At 51.9% G+C, this 14,960-nt stretch overlaps 1 protein-coding gene across 3 annotated transcripts in view; it reads right to left on the bottom strand.

The window, feature by feature from the left end:
- Nucleotides 1-13,233, bottom strand: part of TBC1D14 (TBC1 domain family member 14) — a 95,194-nt gene extending 81,961 nt beyond the window's left edge. For 2 of the 3 annotated variants that reach the window (XM_031437803.2, XM_031437810.2), the window contains exons 1-2: nt 12,538-12,693; nt 2,966-3,701 (exon numbers count right to left, since the gene is read on the bottom strand). In XM_031437803.2, coding sequence (XP_031293663.1) covers nt 2,966-3,684 — 719 coding nt within the window. In that variant the 5' untranslated portion in view covers nt 3,685-3,701; nt 12,538-12,693. Of the gene's footprint in view, nt 1-2,965; nt 3,702-12,537; nt 12,694-13,059 lie in introns of those variants that run through there. The other variant, XM_064488315.1, reaches the window with a different exon arrangement.
- Nucleotides 13,234-14,960: the final 1,727 nt, after the last annotated feature.

Here is a 14,960-nt window from a genome sequence, read left to right as displayed (position 1 = left end):
ACAGAGCCAAAGTGGAGAAACCCTGATCTTTTCCAATAATGGATCAGTTGAAGTAAAGCACAATATGGGGTTAAGAACTAGAGAAAGCTTTAGAAAACATAGTTTTTAGAAGTGATAATATTTGTGTTAGAATCATTAACAGCTACTACCTTCCATGCCAGAAAGTGTACTAGATGGTCAATACTTTACCTATTTGATCTTGAACCTTACACAGTACTTTTATGCACCATTTAAGGCTCAGAGAGGTGAAGTAACTTGCCCAAGGCCACACAGCTACTAAATAGGGCAGCTCACTCTGAACCCTGCCAGCCTGACTCCTGAACCAGCACTCCTGACTTCTGTATCTCTGACATGCACGCATGCACAAGTGCGCGCACACACACACGAATGACGACACTCATGAGCCCCCACCCCCGCAGTGCTCATCTGTCTCCCCCACTGGCAGTGAGCTCCTTAAGGGCAGGGACTATCTCTAACCTCAGAGGAGAGTGTGCAACAGAGGTGCTTATTGTGCTTATTGCAGTCCGTGTAAAGAAAAGAACAAAGGCACAAACAGGAGCTGGGCTTGGGCTTCAGGGGCGGGGTGCAGGGGGAGGAGTGTGGGCTCCTCTGTTCCTGACTCACCCAGGCCACCCTTATCAAGCAGTCAGGGTCAGCAACAGGCCTGCTCCCTCAGGCTGCAAGGTCCCTGACCACTTCCTCTGAGCCCCATTCTTCTAGACCAGCTTCCAAAACACTGCCCTCACTGCTTTCTACAACCTAGAAGTGCACTCCGGACAAGGAGAACAGACTGCATGAGCATCGAGGGAGATGTGGGGCCCAGGGGATAAAGTGGAGAGGATGACGCAGAAGCCCAGGCTGGGAACTGCAAAGGACCAGCTCAAGCCCCAGCCCTGCCCTCAACAAAAACTCACGCCGTCCTCTGAGCACCTGCTGTGTGCCAAGCCCCGTCTGTAACTCACCTGCAGATACACTCACCTGCAAAATGTTGGTGGGTTCCAAACATTTCTGGCCCAGAACCCTTTTCCTCTCAAAGGAATTACAGATGGAAACTCTTCAAGACTCTAGGACAAAAAACTCACTACACTTGGCTCACAATATTACAAATCTTGATTCATTTGTCATTAATATTTTACCTGCTTCACAAAGGTACTTAAATAATGGCTCACAACAATAATGTCACAGCCATCAAAACAAAGGAAAGGAGACAAGAATCAAAAAATAAAAGAAGAGATATTTGATTTCTGTGGCACAAAGCTGAGAAAGAAAGACTTTCAAGAAACAATCCGCAGTCATTAACGTTATTTCCTTTCAAAGGAAAAGAGGCTCCAACACAGACAGTAAGACAAAGGCAGCAGACAAAGCAGGATGAAGTCATGGCCGTCACAACAAGCAACTGACACTTCAGAGCTACTCTGCCTGGGTCTGGACCAAGTTTCACACCAGGGAGCACACTTCATCCCCATGAGCACCATATGAGTGGGTCTCATCATGAACCCATTTTGCAGAGGAAGAAACTGAGACATAAGGCAAATAATGAGGACAATGCAGGTAAGACGACATAAATAGTACATCAACAACATAATAGGCATCATGTGCTGGGCACTTACTCATGCTATTTTAGATATGAGAAAAGTAGCTCAGAGAGGTGAAGTAACTTGCTCAAGGTCACACAGCTAGTAGTGAGTGCAGGTCTCCTGAATTCCAAAGCTAAGCTCTTTCCTCTATGTGTTTCCCAGGCATCCGCATTTCAAGCAGGGTTTCCCAAATTTGTCAAGAACCAGGTGATTCTGAAAACCTGTCTCCAAGGCCCTTCCTCTGAGATTCTGATTCTGGAGTTCTGGGATGAGTTCTAAGAGACATACTTCACAGGCACTCAGATGGTATTCATAAACAGGGAAAGTGGAAAACACTGATCTGAGCAAAGGGAACAGTTCAGCCCCACAAACCTGAGCTGCAACAGCACTATTTCAGGGCTGTGGACTCAGTGTGGACAGTGAGTCTCGCCCACAGTCCCTGGGTTCCTCCCACTGAAGGCGATCACAGAGTTATGGGCTTCTGGGGCCAGGAATTCTCCTCGGGAGGAGCACAGTACCTGTTCACGGGCACATCACAGAGACAGGTGCCCCACAAAACCACAGCCCACATCGGAGATCTTTTCTCTCAGGACTGGTCTTAGACGCATCCAAGATGATCTGCATCTCCAGCCGATGACATACCTGAGACCGCCTTAAGTTAACACGCGTGCCCACAGCCACAGAAGTCTCTGGCTGACTCAAGTCAGCATGTCACACCATCTCAAAGGGACACCCAGTGCCGCAATGTCCAACACGTGCTCTGCTACAGGCACATGCACGGGGCAGCTGGGTCGAGCACAGAAACGCTCCTGGCAGGAACATGTGTGGCTGCAGTGCAGTGGCAGCAAGCACCCCAGCAGCAGAACCAGGGGCAGAACGTGAACACAAGAGTACAGCCATGCAGGGGTGCAAGGGACACAACCAGGAAGGGCCCTGATGGACAAGCCCTGGGTTATGCCAGTAGGGGCTGGAGTTAAGACGTGGGGGCTATGACTCTGATCAGTCACCCTCACCAGTCCCTCTTCATGGCCCAAGAAGCTCAGGTTATCAATGTAAAGGGCCCTCACAAACGTTGCTGATTTGGTTACACTGTCCACTTGTAGGTCACCATCAGCCACAGCAGGTCAAAGGCCAGGAAGTGACAAGACTGTGGAGTGAGTCAAGGACACGGAGGTGACAGCTAGCAGCGAGGAATCAAGCCGCAGAATCACTGACAGACCAGTCCTATACACAACTCCAGAGGATTCTGGGCTACTGGGAAAAGGCATGATTACCTGTATGACACAGTGTCTGCTCAACAGGGAGGAAACACACATTTCAGACAAGAACAATGCAGCTGATCTGAAGTTAATAACCTGGCTCTTCTAGAGAGACAAAGATGGCATTACCTTGAAAAGAAGTTACTAAATGGTCCCAATATTTTCAACTTCTTTCCCTCCTCAGTTTCATCACAGTCCTGCTGCTGCAGGTCACGGGTTTCCTTGATGGAGCTCAGGGTGACATCGGTAAACTGTGGGTCATCGTCATTCTCCAGGGTCACAATGGCACTGGAGCTGCTCGTGACCACGAGGTCCAAGATGTCCTCGTTGCTGATGGACAGCGTGGTTGACAGCTCTGTGCCGAGACTAGACACGCTGCAGACGGAGACATTGTCACTGCGGTTCAGGGTTTCGGAGGTGGGGCTGTAGAGCTTCACCGAGTCGTAGCCCGTCCTGGGAAATGTGGAGGACTTCCGCACGCTCTGCTCCCCCTCGGCGCTGGTGGGGGCTGCTGGCGCGTAGGACGGCAGTGGGCATGCGCTCTGGCAGGCTCGCTCGGGGACGATCTCCGACTCGGACTGTTTCCTCTTCACGTGGACCACGCTGCAGGGCACGGGTTCTGGGTTGCCAACCTCTAGGGTGGGGATGCCCGAGTCCACCGACTTAAGGCTGTGCCGATCTTCTAAAGCACCAAGTTTCAGCTTGGGCCCATACTCAGGCAGCGAGAGGGATCTGGGTGCCTTGAGATTCAAGTGTTGCAGGTTCTGAATGTGGTTTCCTGGTCGACCATCCAGAATGCCCATCAAGGCTACGCCATTTGTAGAGGTGGAAAGGTTTCCATCAGTCATCTTGGTCCAAGGAGAAACTAGAAAAAACACAAAAATGGAAATTAAGACAATGGATATAAAAAGCCAAAGATGCAACTCCTCTGACACACAGTCCAAATGTTTCGATGCCCCTTTTAAAGGAATGATCCTAAAAAAAAGTCCTACATACCAGAGTTTTAAGTCAAGACCGGAAGCTAGAGTTATAATATATATATTATGATATAAAATAACAGTAAGATAACTCAAACAAAGGCTACATTTAAGATGGGTATATATAATCACCCTTATCATCATAACCTCCACCCCACCAGTGCCATCTGTGATCCCCAGGACAGCACTGGGAGCATGAGGACTCTTCCAGGGAGGGAGAGAGGGGGTTTGTTTTGTGTGTGTGTGTGTGTTTTTTAATGAGAAACAGGATACCCATAAAAGTATGTGAATTCAAAACCTAAACGTAAGTCAAGGTTCTGCTTGTTCTGAGACAGCATAAAAATCAAAAGGTCTTCATCAAGACAGATGACTGTGTACACCTTGTGCAGTGAGATTACCCCAAACACATCCAAGTTAGCCATGGCTCTCCACGATGCTTTAGTCCCCTTACTCAGGTCTGCAGGGCAGGGCACATCATCCCTTTTACCATGGAAGAAAGTGAGGTTCAGAGAGGTTAGGAAACAGATCCAAGATCATACTGCTACTTAGCAGCAGAGCTGGATCTAAATGACTGACCCCAAAACAAGCCATACCCAGCAGATGAATGGCTAAGTCTGGGGTTATAAAAACCCAGATCAGAAGGCTGGCTCAGTACAGACAAAAAACAACAAAGGAAAAAATAAAGACCATGAACCTGCAGTAAACACCTAAGCAAGTTGAGTCAGAGCTGCCAGCGACACATATGCCCTGCCTACAGTTCTCTGGCCCAAGACTGGGGTGGCGATGAGGGGATGGGAGGTGCACCAGCTTGGGCAGCCAGGTCCCCAGTGGACTAAGAACCCTGACATAAGTTATGTTACCTTCTGCTGTCCTTAAAAATGTCAAAAACTACAGAAATCTGGGGGTGCATTTAAATTTGATCCATGGATTAGAAAAACGTAAAGAATGGAACTTTGGACTCAGACATCTCTGGGTCCCAACCCCAGCTCCACTAGACTGCCCTGGGAGAATTAAATAAGGTACCATGGGAAAAGCATGCAGGAGCCCCCCCGCCAGCATTACCCCCACCCCAGCAGGCACCCTGCTGGGAGCTGTTATCATTAAACAGCAAGGAGGTGAAGGTTTGAAGCCTGGCAATAACCCTGATAACCACTGCCTTTGGGGTGTTATTTTAGCTTTTGCAGTGAGCTTCTCGCTCCCCTTCCGGAAGCCTGACCTGCCTCTCAATGTCAACACAGCAAAAGCAAATTCATTAAAAGCAGAAACGGGGGGAGCAATCATCTCCCTCCCTCCCAGAAACTAAAGGAACAAGGCAGACAGTGCAGCACTGGAGCAAAAATAGAAATAAGAAGGAATGAATTCAAATGCAGAATTCAGAAATAGACTGAACTATATATAAAAACCTGAGATGTGACCCACTGAGTAAGGAAGGATTATTTAATCATGGTGTCTTGCTAATTGGTTATCAATTTTTCTTAGAAGGCAGAACCACACTGCACTACACCAAAACAAAAATACCAACAAAATTAGAGCTTAATACAAAAATGAGACTATAGAAGTGCTGCACAAAGTAGAACGCTTCTCTGAGCTACAGAGCAAAACCCAGCTCATAATCCAAGAGGATCCGGCATCATCTCACCACACGAGAACGTGTTTTAGATGCTCTGCAGTTCACACTGCCCTGAATTTCCTAGGCTGGAGCCCTCACCCTGAGTCCCCAGCCAGGACCTCCTCCCAGGCAAGGCCACAGCAAACTACCTCTGGAACCCTGCTCCAGGAACCACTCTGTGAAACAACAGACTTCACAACAGGAGGCACATGAAGACAAATCAGTACATAAATTTAAAAGTTCTACATTTTTTAATTAAAAAGAAAATACAGTAAGAAACATCTTTGGCACATAGTTAAAAGCTCATCTTTGGCAACGTCAAAGGTAATTAGAATTATCAAAACACCATCAACACTCCAACAGGTCAAACTGGCAAAAAGCCATAAACACAAGAAGAAATCCTCCCGGCGAGCAGAGCTAGGAGCCGGAGAGGCCCAGCTGAGACGCTGCTCTGCCCCTCACCAGCCAGGGAGGTGCCTCTGAGCCTCAACTTCCCGCCTCCCCGGCGGTAAAACGAGACAATACCATGTAACTCACAGGCTTGTCTGATGATAAATTAAATGAGAAGGTTTGGTGACACACTGGCACACTGGCACCTGACATACAGTAGGTGCCCAATAAATGTGAATTTCCTCTACTTTAGCCACATAAAGAGCTGGAATACCTGAAAAAGAATTTAAACTGAAATTTTGACACTAGAATAGACAGGAACACGTAACAAGTGAGTTCAGTGAACCCAAGGAGCCCTTCTCCTCTGAGCTGCCAAGATGGAAGCAGAGGGAAGAGAGAAACAAGTTTACACAGAGTGCAAAGCCGCCTGGCGGTGGCCTGGTCCTTCCCCTTTCCTCTGCCTTGGGGGCCATGGAGGGCAGCCCGAGGGACTCTGCTAGGGGAAACTGAGGGGCCTCTGAGGCCTCTGATGGTTCCAAGTCCAGTTTAAGTTCCTTATGCCTCAGGAACAGAATGTCAGCCTTTGGACAAATAAACCTAAAAGGAAAAAACTACTTCCACATGCAACATACTCTAAAACCAAACTCTGCAGGGGCCAAGGCCATCTGTCCTCAAACCCTTCCACCTGCTGCCACCATTGCCATAAAACCAGAAGCTGCACTCCAGAGCACCTGCCTTCCGATGGGCCCTGCAGTAGGGGGGCTGCACACACAAAGGGCATGCTTCCGAGAGAGGCTGCAGGGTGGACTTTGGAGGCCAGCCGAGAGGCCAGCTGCAGATGGCCTGCCTCCAAGTCACACGTTTTCTAAAGACACGGTAAGTCTAAATTCCCCAGGCTGGCACAGGGCCTTCCTGCTCAGCCTACGAGCCTCACCAGCTGCTTAATGTCACCCTCACCCCTCTCAACACCCAGACGTACTGTGGCACTGCCTCAGGTACTCTTCCCTGCCCGGCCATCAGCGCCCCTGGGGGTCCACCCGCATGCGCCACAGAGACACAGCACCCTTACAAGGCCACCTCCACTGAGAAGCCTTCCCTGATTCTTCCAGGAAGCTGCAGGTCCTCCTTCCTCCTAGGCTCTTCGTGGCCACACCTCACCTACAACAACTGCATGTACAGCAGTTCCCATGTCTCTCTCCCCTGGCTTCTAAGCTTCAGGAGGTCACATGCTAATGGTTTCTGGATACTACTGCCTGACGTGGTTAAGGACTCAAAAGTCTCCTTGCTGACTTAATTATTACTAATAACTACATTCTAAGTGGACAGGTTTCAGGACAGTCCACCCAAGAAACACCTGTCGAGAGCTGGGTTGTGTTTCAAGAACAAGGCGAGGCAGCGGAGGTCACAGAAGAGCTACCGGCAGCAGACCCAGCAAGTAAGCGATGACCGTCCTGTGCGCTGTGTCAGCTGCGAGTCCAGACAACAGGGAACATAGTCAGAACCCGACAGCTCAGGAAAGCAAAATGAATTTCCCTCTGCAGTTGCTTCCCAGAGTCTCATACAACTCCCGGGCAGTGGCCACGGCGGCACGCCCTCAGCTCTCGGCGGTGCCCAGGCAAGGCCCACACCAGATACAAGTCTGAGGATGAGCAGCCATCCCAGCCTCGACGAGAGACACAGGATGTCCAGCACGGATACAAGGAGAACTGCTCACTCCAGGCAACAAGACCATCGGACCTGTTTTTACTGACCTGTCATGAAACTGAGTCCTGATGGAAGCAAAGAGGGAAAGTGTCCCAAGAGATTGGAACACTCCATAAGGGCCCCTTCTTTAGCTTAATATGAGTCAGAAAGTGGACAGCAGCTCTGCCAGTGACTCTGAATGAGGCTTTGGAAAACAAGCCCATGTTGAAGCAACAGTTGAATTCTCTCCTCCTTAAAAAGTAATGGAACTAGGTCTTGACTAAGGCTTCATAAGTAAAAGGAACAGTTTATGAAACCAAAACTGAATGACTTGGTTATGTCCCTGGGGGAAAAAATCCACTCCCTGGTGGCTTCAGGGAGACATAACGCTGCCCATCCATGCAGACATCCTCTGGCACTCATCCTCCGTGGCTCCTTCCTGTCCACGGGACGTGTGCTACACTCAGACTCCCTTGTCTCTGCTCCTCTCTGGATACTGCGGAGGAGAGTGGCCTCCTTGCACCCCCATTAGCACGGGAGACAGACAGTGCTGCACCCTCAGATCCTCCAAGGAGGGTGCACTCATCTTATCTGCCAAGCCTCCCATCAACCAAGCTCTGCCAGATTTCCGCACCTTGTCGCTCAAGTCACACAGTCGGCTCCCTTCTTTCAGCCATGGCATGAGGGCACGTGTGTCACAGAGAGCAGGAATTAGGTCTGCAACACCTGACAACACCAGAGCATCACCACAGAACTACAACTTCATGAGGGCCAGGCACTGCTCTAAGCTCTTAACGTGCCATTCTGTTCTGCAGCCCTTTCTGCCAGGTATTATCCCCCCACACAGAGGAGGAAACTGAGGCACACAGCTGACCCAGGTCTGCACTTTAATGTGGCAGCAGCTGAGGCCTGAGCCCAAGTCTGTGACCCCAAGGCCCTTGGTAAGCTCTGCTACTTACACAGTCCCAATGCAGACATCAAACACCTCCTCAAATCCTCACCCCTCCCGTGGAGGAACAGACTGCACTCCATCACTTCACGGACGGCAAATACACAGTGCTGAGCCAGATGCAGGGAGCTGCCCAGGGTTCTGCAGGGAGGGCCCGACCTGAGTCTTCTCTCTGCGACACCTACATCACTCTCCAGACGGCCTCTCACAGGCCTTTCATGTTTCCTGGAGAGGAGTCTAGTGGGACTGCCAGGCTCCCCACAGGAGTGGTGGCTCCCCCAGGCCTTCATCTCGACCATGGACCTGACACCAAGGAGAGCCCACTGGCCTGTGTGACATCTCCCACGTGACTCGGCCTGTTCTGTAGAGGCTCCACAAGCACCAAGCACTGTGAGTCTCCTCTTTTAAATTCAAGTCCTGGCTTAGGCAGAAAGGACCCTGGGGAGAAAGGCACAGGACGTTCTGGGTCTCAGGTGCCTCGGCAGGAACAATAAGCACGAGCTGCCGCCCCTGCCCACCAAGTGTGCGTTACAACATGTCGGGCACTGTGCTCGGTGTTCACGCCCACCACCTATGTAACCTCCACAGCAGCCCAAGAGCTGGGGACACCGTCATCAGCACCTCACGGACAAGAAGACCAGGCACAAATGGAATGTATAATGAAGTGGTCCTGCTGGGCTGACCTGGATCTGACTCTAAGGTGCTTACTCTTTCCACTGCTGCACAAGAGGCCTAAAATAATGGATTAATTCACATTATGTAAAATGGAAAAATCAACTATAAAAGTAGTTTGGTTTTTAAATGAGTTATTCTTTAGGATAAAAATAATACTAAAATTTTTTCTGGAAGCTCAGTATATTTCTCTGGAGGGTGAACAGCAACTTTGAGGCACCTAGAACGCAACACAATGTTGTTTAATAAGCTTCAGTCCATCAGCAAACCAGGCCGAAACTGGGGTTAAACTGTGGAGGGTCCCCAAAGGCTCCTTCCCAATGCTAAGAAACAGATATTTCACTTACATTGTCCAAAGGTGGTTATGTTTAAAATGCACAGGTGGGACACTTTACATTAAGAATTCTCAGTGCACAGGGAGGTTCCCCCACTCCCCCAAATGTGTCAGCTACATGGAGTGATTTACCAAAACTAATCACCGTTAAGTACCTGCAACGTGATTGAGAGGCAACTGACAAGTTAGGAAGATATTCAGACCACTTAACAGAGCAAACATAATTTATAATCTTAATTATTAATAAGATAAACAACCTACTGAACATTTACCATACACCGAACACACTAGGTGCGATCACAGGCGCTAATCACCACAAGCCTGCCAAGTACACTGAGGAAACTGTGAGATTCAGAGAAGCTGAGTAACTCACCCAAGGTCACACAGCAAGAGAAATGGTATTCAGACCAGGTCTGACATCAAAGCCCATACATGGCTTGCTGGAGTACTTAAGAACATGACCCCCAACTTTGTGATAATCAATGAGCTGAACACACCAATATTTAGACTTCTCTGTATGTATGTTAGACTTCAATAGAAAACTTTTAAAACTAAAGAGACAGAAGGGGAAAAAATAACGCAGGTTATGGAGGAAGACTGCCTGGGGTCAAATCCTGGCTCCTGCACTTCCCAGTTCTGCGACCGTGGACTCGCTTCCTAACTTCTCTGTGCCTCAATTTCCATCTAGTAAAATGGGGACAATTACAGACCATGTCTCATCAGGCAGTTGACAAGACGAGGGGAAGAAATCCACATAAAGTCTTTAGAATCCTGCTTCAGAAGATGCTGGCTGGTGTCACTCTTCCCTGGGCACCCGACAGGGCCAGCCAGCTCAGGCCCACTATTTTAGCAGCTCATTTGCATGAGCAAGCCCAGACATGCAGGTGTACGTGCGCACAGCCGCACTGTACGGCTTCTTCCTGTCACCAGTGTCTCTCCTCACACTTGCTATGTGGCACTGGTGAGTGCTGGGCCTCAGCTGCCCCATCTGTAGAATGAGGTGACTGGCCCGGCTGATCTACCCGAGGTCCTGCCAACCTCACAGTCTAGAATTCTAAACAGCCCAGGCCCTAGAAACTTAAACACATGTTAACAGACAACACATACTCATTTTCCTAAAATCCCCTTTTACACGTTATACATATGTATAAATGTCTATTCTGATGATGAATCTTCACCAAGCTCTCAAAGCTCCACAAGCACCCACGACGTGCTGGGTAGGCATCCTCTGTGCTCAGGCTGGGGACGTGACGGTCAGCAGCTCTGACCAACAGGGGAGAGATTCTGGAACAACTTGCTCTGATAAGCTGTGTCCTCCCACTAGAGAAGCCTTCAACAGAGCACAGGCAAGGGGAAAGCGGAGGCATGAAGGACAGGAATTCACTTGCTGGACAAAGGGGAGGGACAGTGGGATGGAGAGATGGAGAAGTGGAAGGGTGGAGGGCGGGGGGGGGCAAATTGTAAAAACTCAAGTTTCACTGACATGGAGCAAGAAAGTGCTGAGAAGTGACCCGCCAGAACCTGCTGGGACCATGAAGGACACTAGGATGAGCAGAGCCTGGCCCAGTGACACTCATCCTCGCCTCTCTCCAACTGGGTGACCCTAGACCACTTACTTTACCTCCCTTAATGTCTCCCAAAGTGCATTCAATCAATAACCCTGAACCCCAAGCACATGCTAGATTCTCATTAGGGCTGGGACTCAGGTGGAGCCCACAACTTCAAGGGGTCAAACATCACAACCAAGACAGTAGTAAGACAGCCTTTGCTGTGGGGAGAGGAGGAGGGGGAACAACCAAGGTGGGAGGGGTCTAAGAAAAAGTTGGGAAGAAGTCATACCCAAACTGAGACATGGGTTGGTACTGGTCAGATAAACTGAGCAAGAGGAAGTGACTGTTGTAAGGTCTGGCCTGGTCCATGCAAAGCACCTAGCAGTGGCCAGCACTCACACTGAGCAGTGCCCAGCAGCAACCCACCCTCCATAAAGGCAGCCAAGATAACAGTGAAGTGCCAACATTCTGCAGACACGGGACCCAAGACACCACCCTCCTCAGCTAGCCTCAGTAAACAAACAGCCTCCTGCACATAGAACTTTCCAAAGCAAAGCTTCCACTTCCACGGTGGAGCAAACGGTGCCTGTGCAATTTTAAAACAGAAATGGTTTCCCACGGCCACGCAAGGATCCGACCACTAAAATGCTCACTACCCGAGCCTGGGGTCTGGAGTCTGCCGGCCAGTCCTGCAGCTTCCCGAGGAGCCTTCCTCCTGGCCTCACCCCACAGCGTGGAGCTACCCTCCCATTCCTTCCTCCCCGCAGCTCCCTGCCCCCACCCCAGCCTCCTGCCTCTCAGCCCTCCCAGTGCGAAGGCTCCTCAGGCCTGGGTCTCTGGGTCTCAGGGTCTCAGGCTCTCCGAGGCGGGGGGGGGGGGGGCTGTAGCCCAGGAACTGGGGTCTCTGAAGCAAAAAGGAGTACATGGCCTGGAGACTAGGGGGTCCGAGGTGGGGAGTGTCTATAGCCAAAGGACGATATGAGAAGCAAGGGGGTCTGGAACCCGACGTGCAGGGGGATCTCAGAGAGGTCTGGGGCTCCGAGGTGGAGGGGGTCCCAGGGACTGGGAAGCTTCGAGGTGGAGGGGGCTCCCGTGGGTCAGGGAATCCGAGGTGGCAAGGGTCCCGGGGGTCCGGGGCCCGAGGTGGAGGGGGTCCCGGGGTCGGGTGCGCGGCTCCGAGCGCCAAGCCGGCTCCTCTCCCGGCGGGGGAGCCCGGCGCGTCTGAGGGGGAAAACTTTTCTTCAAGTTCCGGAAAAGGAGGGTGTCAAGGGCGCGCGTCTCACCCAGGAACGGACGAGCCGAGAGCAGCCCGGGCCCCGCGATGTTCCCCGGGCCCCACGCGCTTCCCGGCGCGAGAGGAAGCAGCACTCGCGCGGCGAGGGGGCGCCCAGGCTGGACCTGAACCCGGGAGACCCGCCCTGACCCGCCTCAGGCCGCCTCCCGGCTCCGGCCGACGCTGCAGCAGGTGGCAGCGGCCCCGCGCGCCGAGGCCCCCTCTCTCCCTCTCGGTCCAGCCCTCGCCGGGGGCCCTCCGTACCGGAGTTAGCGCGGCTCCGACGCCATCCCCGGGGCCCGCGGGCCCGCAGCCCAGGCCCCACGGGACCCGCAACTTGCGCGGCGAGGACACCGGGCGCTGCAGGCGGCGGGCCGGGCGGGCAGGTGCTAGCTAGCCGCCCGCGGCTAACAGCGGCGCGCGCCCTCGCCCCGCCCCGCGCGCCCTCGCCCCGCCCCGCGCGCCCTCGCCCCGCCCCGCGCGCCCTCGCCCCGCCCCGCGCGCCCTCGCCCCGCCCCGCGCGCCCTCGCCCCGCCCCGCCCCCTGCCTGCGCGGCCGATCTTCCGCCCGGGCTGCCGCCCCCCGCCGCGCCGCCGCCGCCGCTCCTGGAGCTCGACGCTCGTCCTGCTGCCCCTCCTCTGGCCCGCTTGCCCGCCCGCCGTGGGCCTCGGGGCGGCTTTGCCAGTCCTTTTCTCTCCCGAAGGCCAAGTGGGGCCGCGAGGGGAAGCCTGAGGAGATCTTCATGCCCGCAGAGCCCCCGTGGACACCCGCCAGGGGCTTCCTTACCTGGTCGGCTCCACCCGCGGCCATCTTGGAAGTGGGAAGCGGCCGGGAGGGGGAAGGGGCACGAGCGGGCAGGGACCAGGCGTGGGGAGCCGAGCGGCGGAGCGCATCGATGGGCGCCCCTGCCCCAGGGCAGGCATGATGGGGAGGAGGGTCCCGGCCCGGACCTGGACGCAGGAGAGAGGTCTGGTGGGCTGGGTCAGAGCTCTCACCCGAGACGTGCAGCCTCCTGGACGTCGCTTTGATGTCTGCCCGGCCTTAGTGTCTTCATCTGTGAAACGGGCTTTTCAGGGAGTTCTCTTTTATTAAGCTGTTACACAATGCCTAGTGCTTAAGTTCCCCAAACTTGTCTGCACTTTAGTATCGCCTGAGGATCTTGAAAATTTCAAAGTCCAGGCCATGCCCTAGGCCAACTACATCACAGTCTCTGGAGGTGAGATACGAGTTTTGAAAGCTGTGTGATGTGCAGACAAGTTTGGGAACCACTGGCCTAGCGTTCATGTACACTACTTACCAACAACATTGCAGAAACTCCAGAGACAGGGTCTGTGATCCAAACCCCTGTGCAGGGTGGGAGATGAAGTCCCTTATCCAAGGTCGCAGGTCCAGTCAGTAGCTGAAAGGGATCGGAAGCCAGTTGCCCCTACCCAGACCGCCTTCTAAGATCAGGCAAGGCCCTGAATAAGAAAGCTCTTGTTCCCTAGTAACTGACCCCTTCCTCATCCCGCGTCGAGGATGTAGGCTTCCTGAGCCAAATTGGGCTTATCTTTACTGGTATGTTCCCTGAGCCTGGCAAATAGTAGGCACTTAAATATTTGTTGAATTATTATATTCTGGGGACATCAAAGCAAGAAGAAAGAATGGTGGGGGTGGAGAGAGGGTATAGCTCAGTGGTAAAGTGTTTCGCATGCACTAGGTTTGGGTTTCAATCCCCAGTACCTCCATTACAAAAAAAAAAAAAAAAAAACTAATAATAAATAAATAAAAAGAGGAAAGACTCCAGTGGTGGGAAGCTGGAAAGCTTGGGTTCCACACTAGGCTTGGCTCCTTCCAACCAGGAGCCCTGAGGGCTGTTACAGGCAGCATTACCAGACAGGAAAGCTCCCAGGGACGACAGCTGCACCTAGCAGAGCGGTCAGGGATAGGAAGGGTAATCTCTCCATCACAGCATCTGGAAACATGCAGTGGGAGGTGCATTTGAGCTGTGGTCATCAGCAATGGGCCAGAGAACCCCGACTTGTTTCTCCTGTCTGGGTCATAGTTCTAAAAACTCTTAGCACCTCTTAGTTTATAGTGGCAGGAGGGGTGAGTACTTTAAAAAGGAAATCTGTTAACAGAATACATTAACACACTTCACAGCGGTTAGAGCATCATAGAAACTTTATAAATGCTTACATTTCTGGATGTTCTGAGGAAAAATAATATCAGGTCCCCTTCAAACCCCAGTGTGCCCTTCCTAGCTTATTTTAAGAAAACACTAACAGGAACGTAGACTTTGGGCCTGACTTAATTAGGATTTTAATATATCGGATTAATAAATCTGCTTTTACAGTGTTCTTTGCAACTCCCCAAATCCCCTCCAGCCCTCATGCTGAGCCTTAGGGTTTTAAAACCCCACAGTCGCAGGAATCATTGTTCTAAATCCAGAACCAAAAAGTCTGTGGTCCACGGATTTGTATCTGGCGCCCCCTGTCTGCCTTTCCCTCACTGTCTCCCCATTCCACTGCTCCCCAACTCAGAGCTCCTCCCTGGAGCCCATCTGGCACTTAACACCCTTAGTACAGTTTGACCCATTTCTTTCCCCTTGTCATCAGCACCCAGAAGTGTTCAGATAAATCCTGATGGCAACTTGAGTATAATAAAACTAAAAATGAACAAGATGAGCTGTGCGGCAGCATGCACTC

Source organism: Camelus dromedarius, chromosome 1 (assembly GCF_036321535.1).
Source record: "Camelus dromedarius isolate mCamDro1 chromosome 1, mCamDro1.pat, whole genome shotgun sequence".
Lineage (NCBI taxonomy): Eukaryota > Metazoa > Chordata > Mammalia > Artiodactyla > Camelidae > Camelus > Camelus dromedarius.
This window is presented reverse-complemented; position numbering and strand designations above follow the sequence as displayed.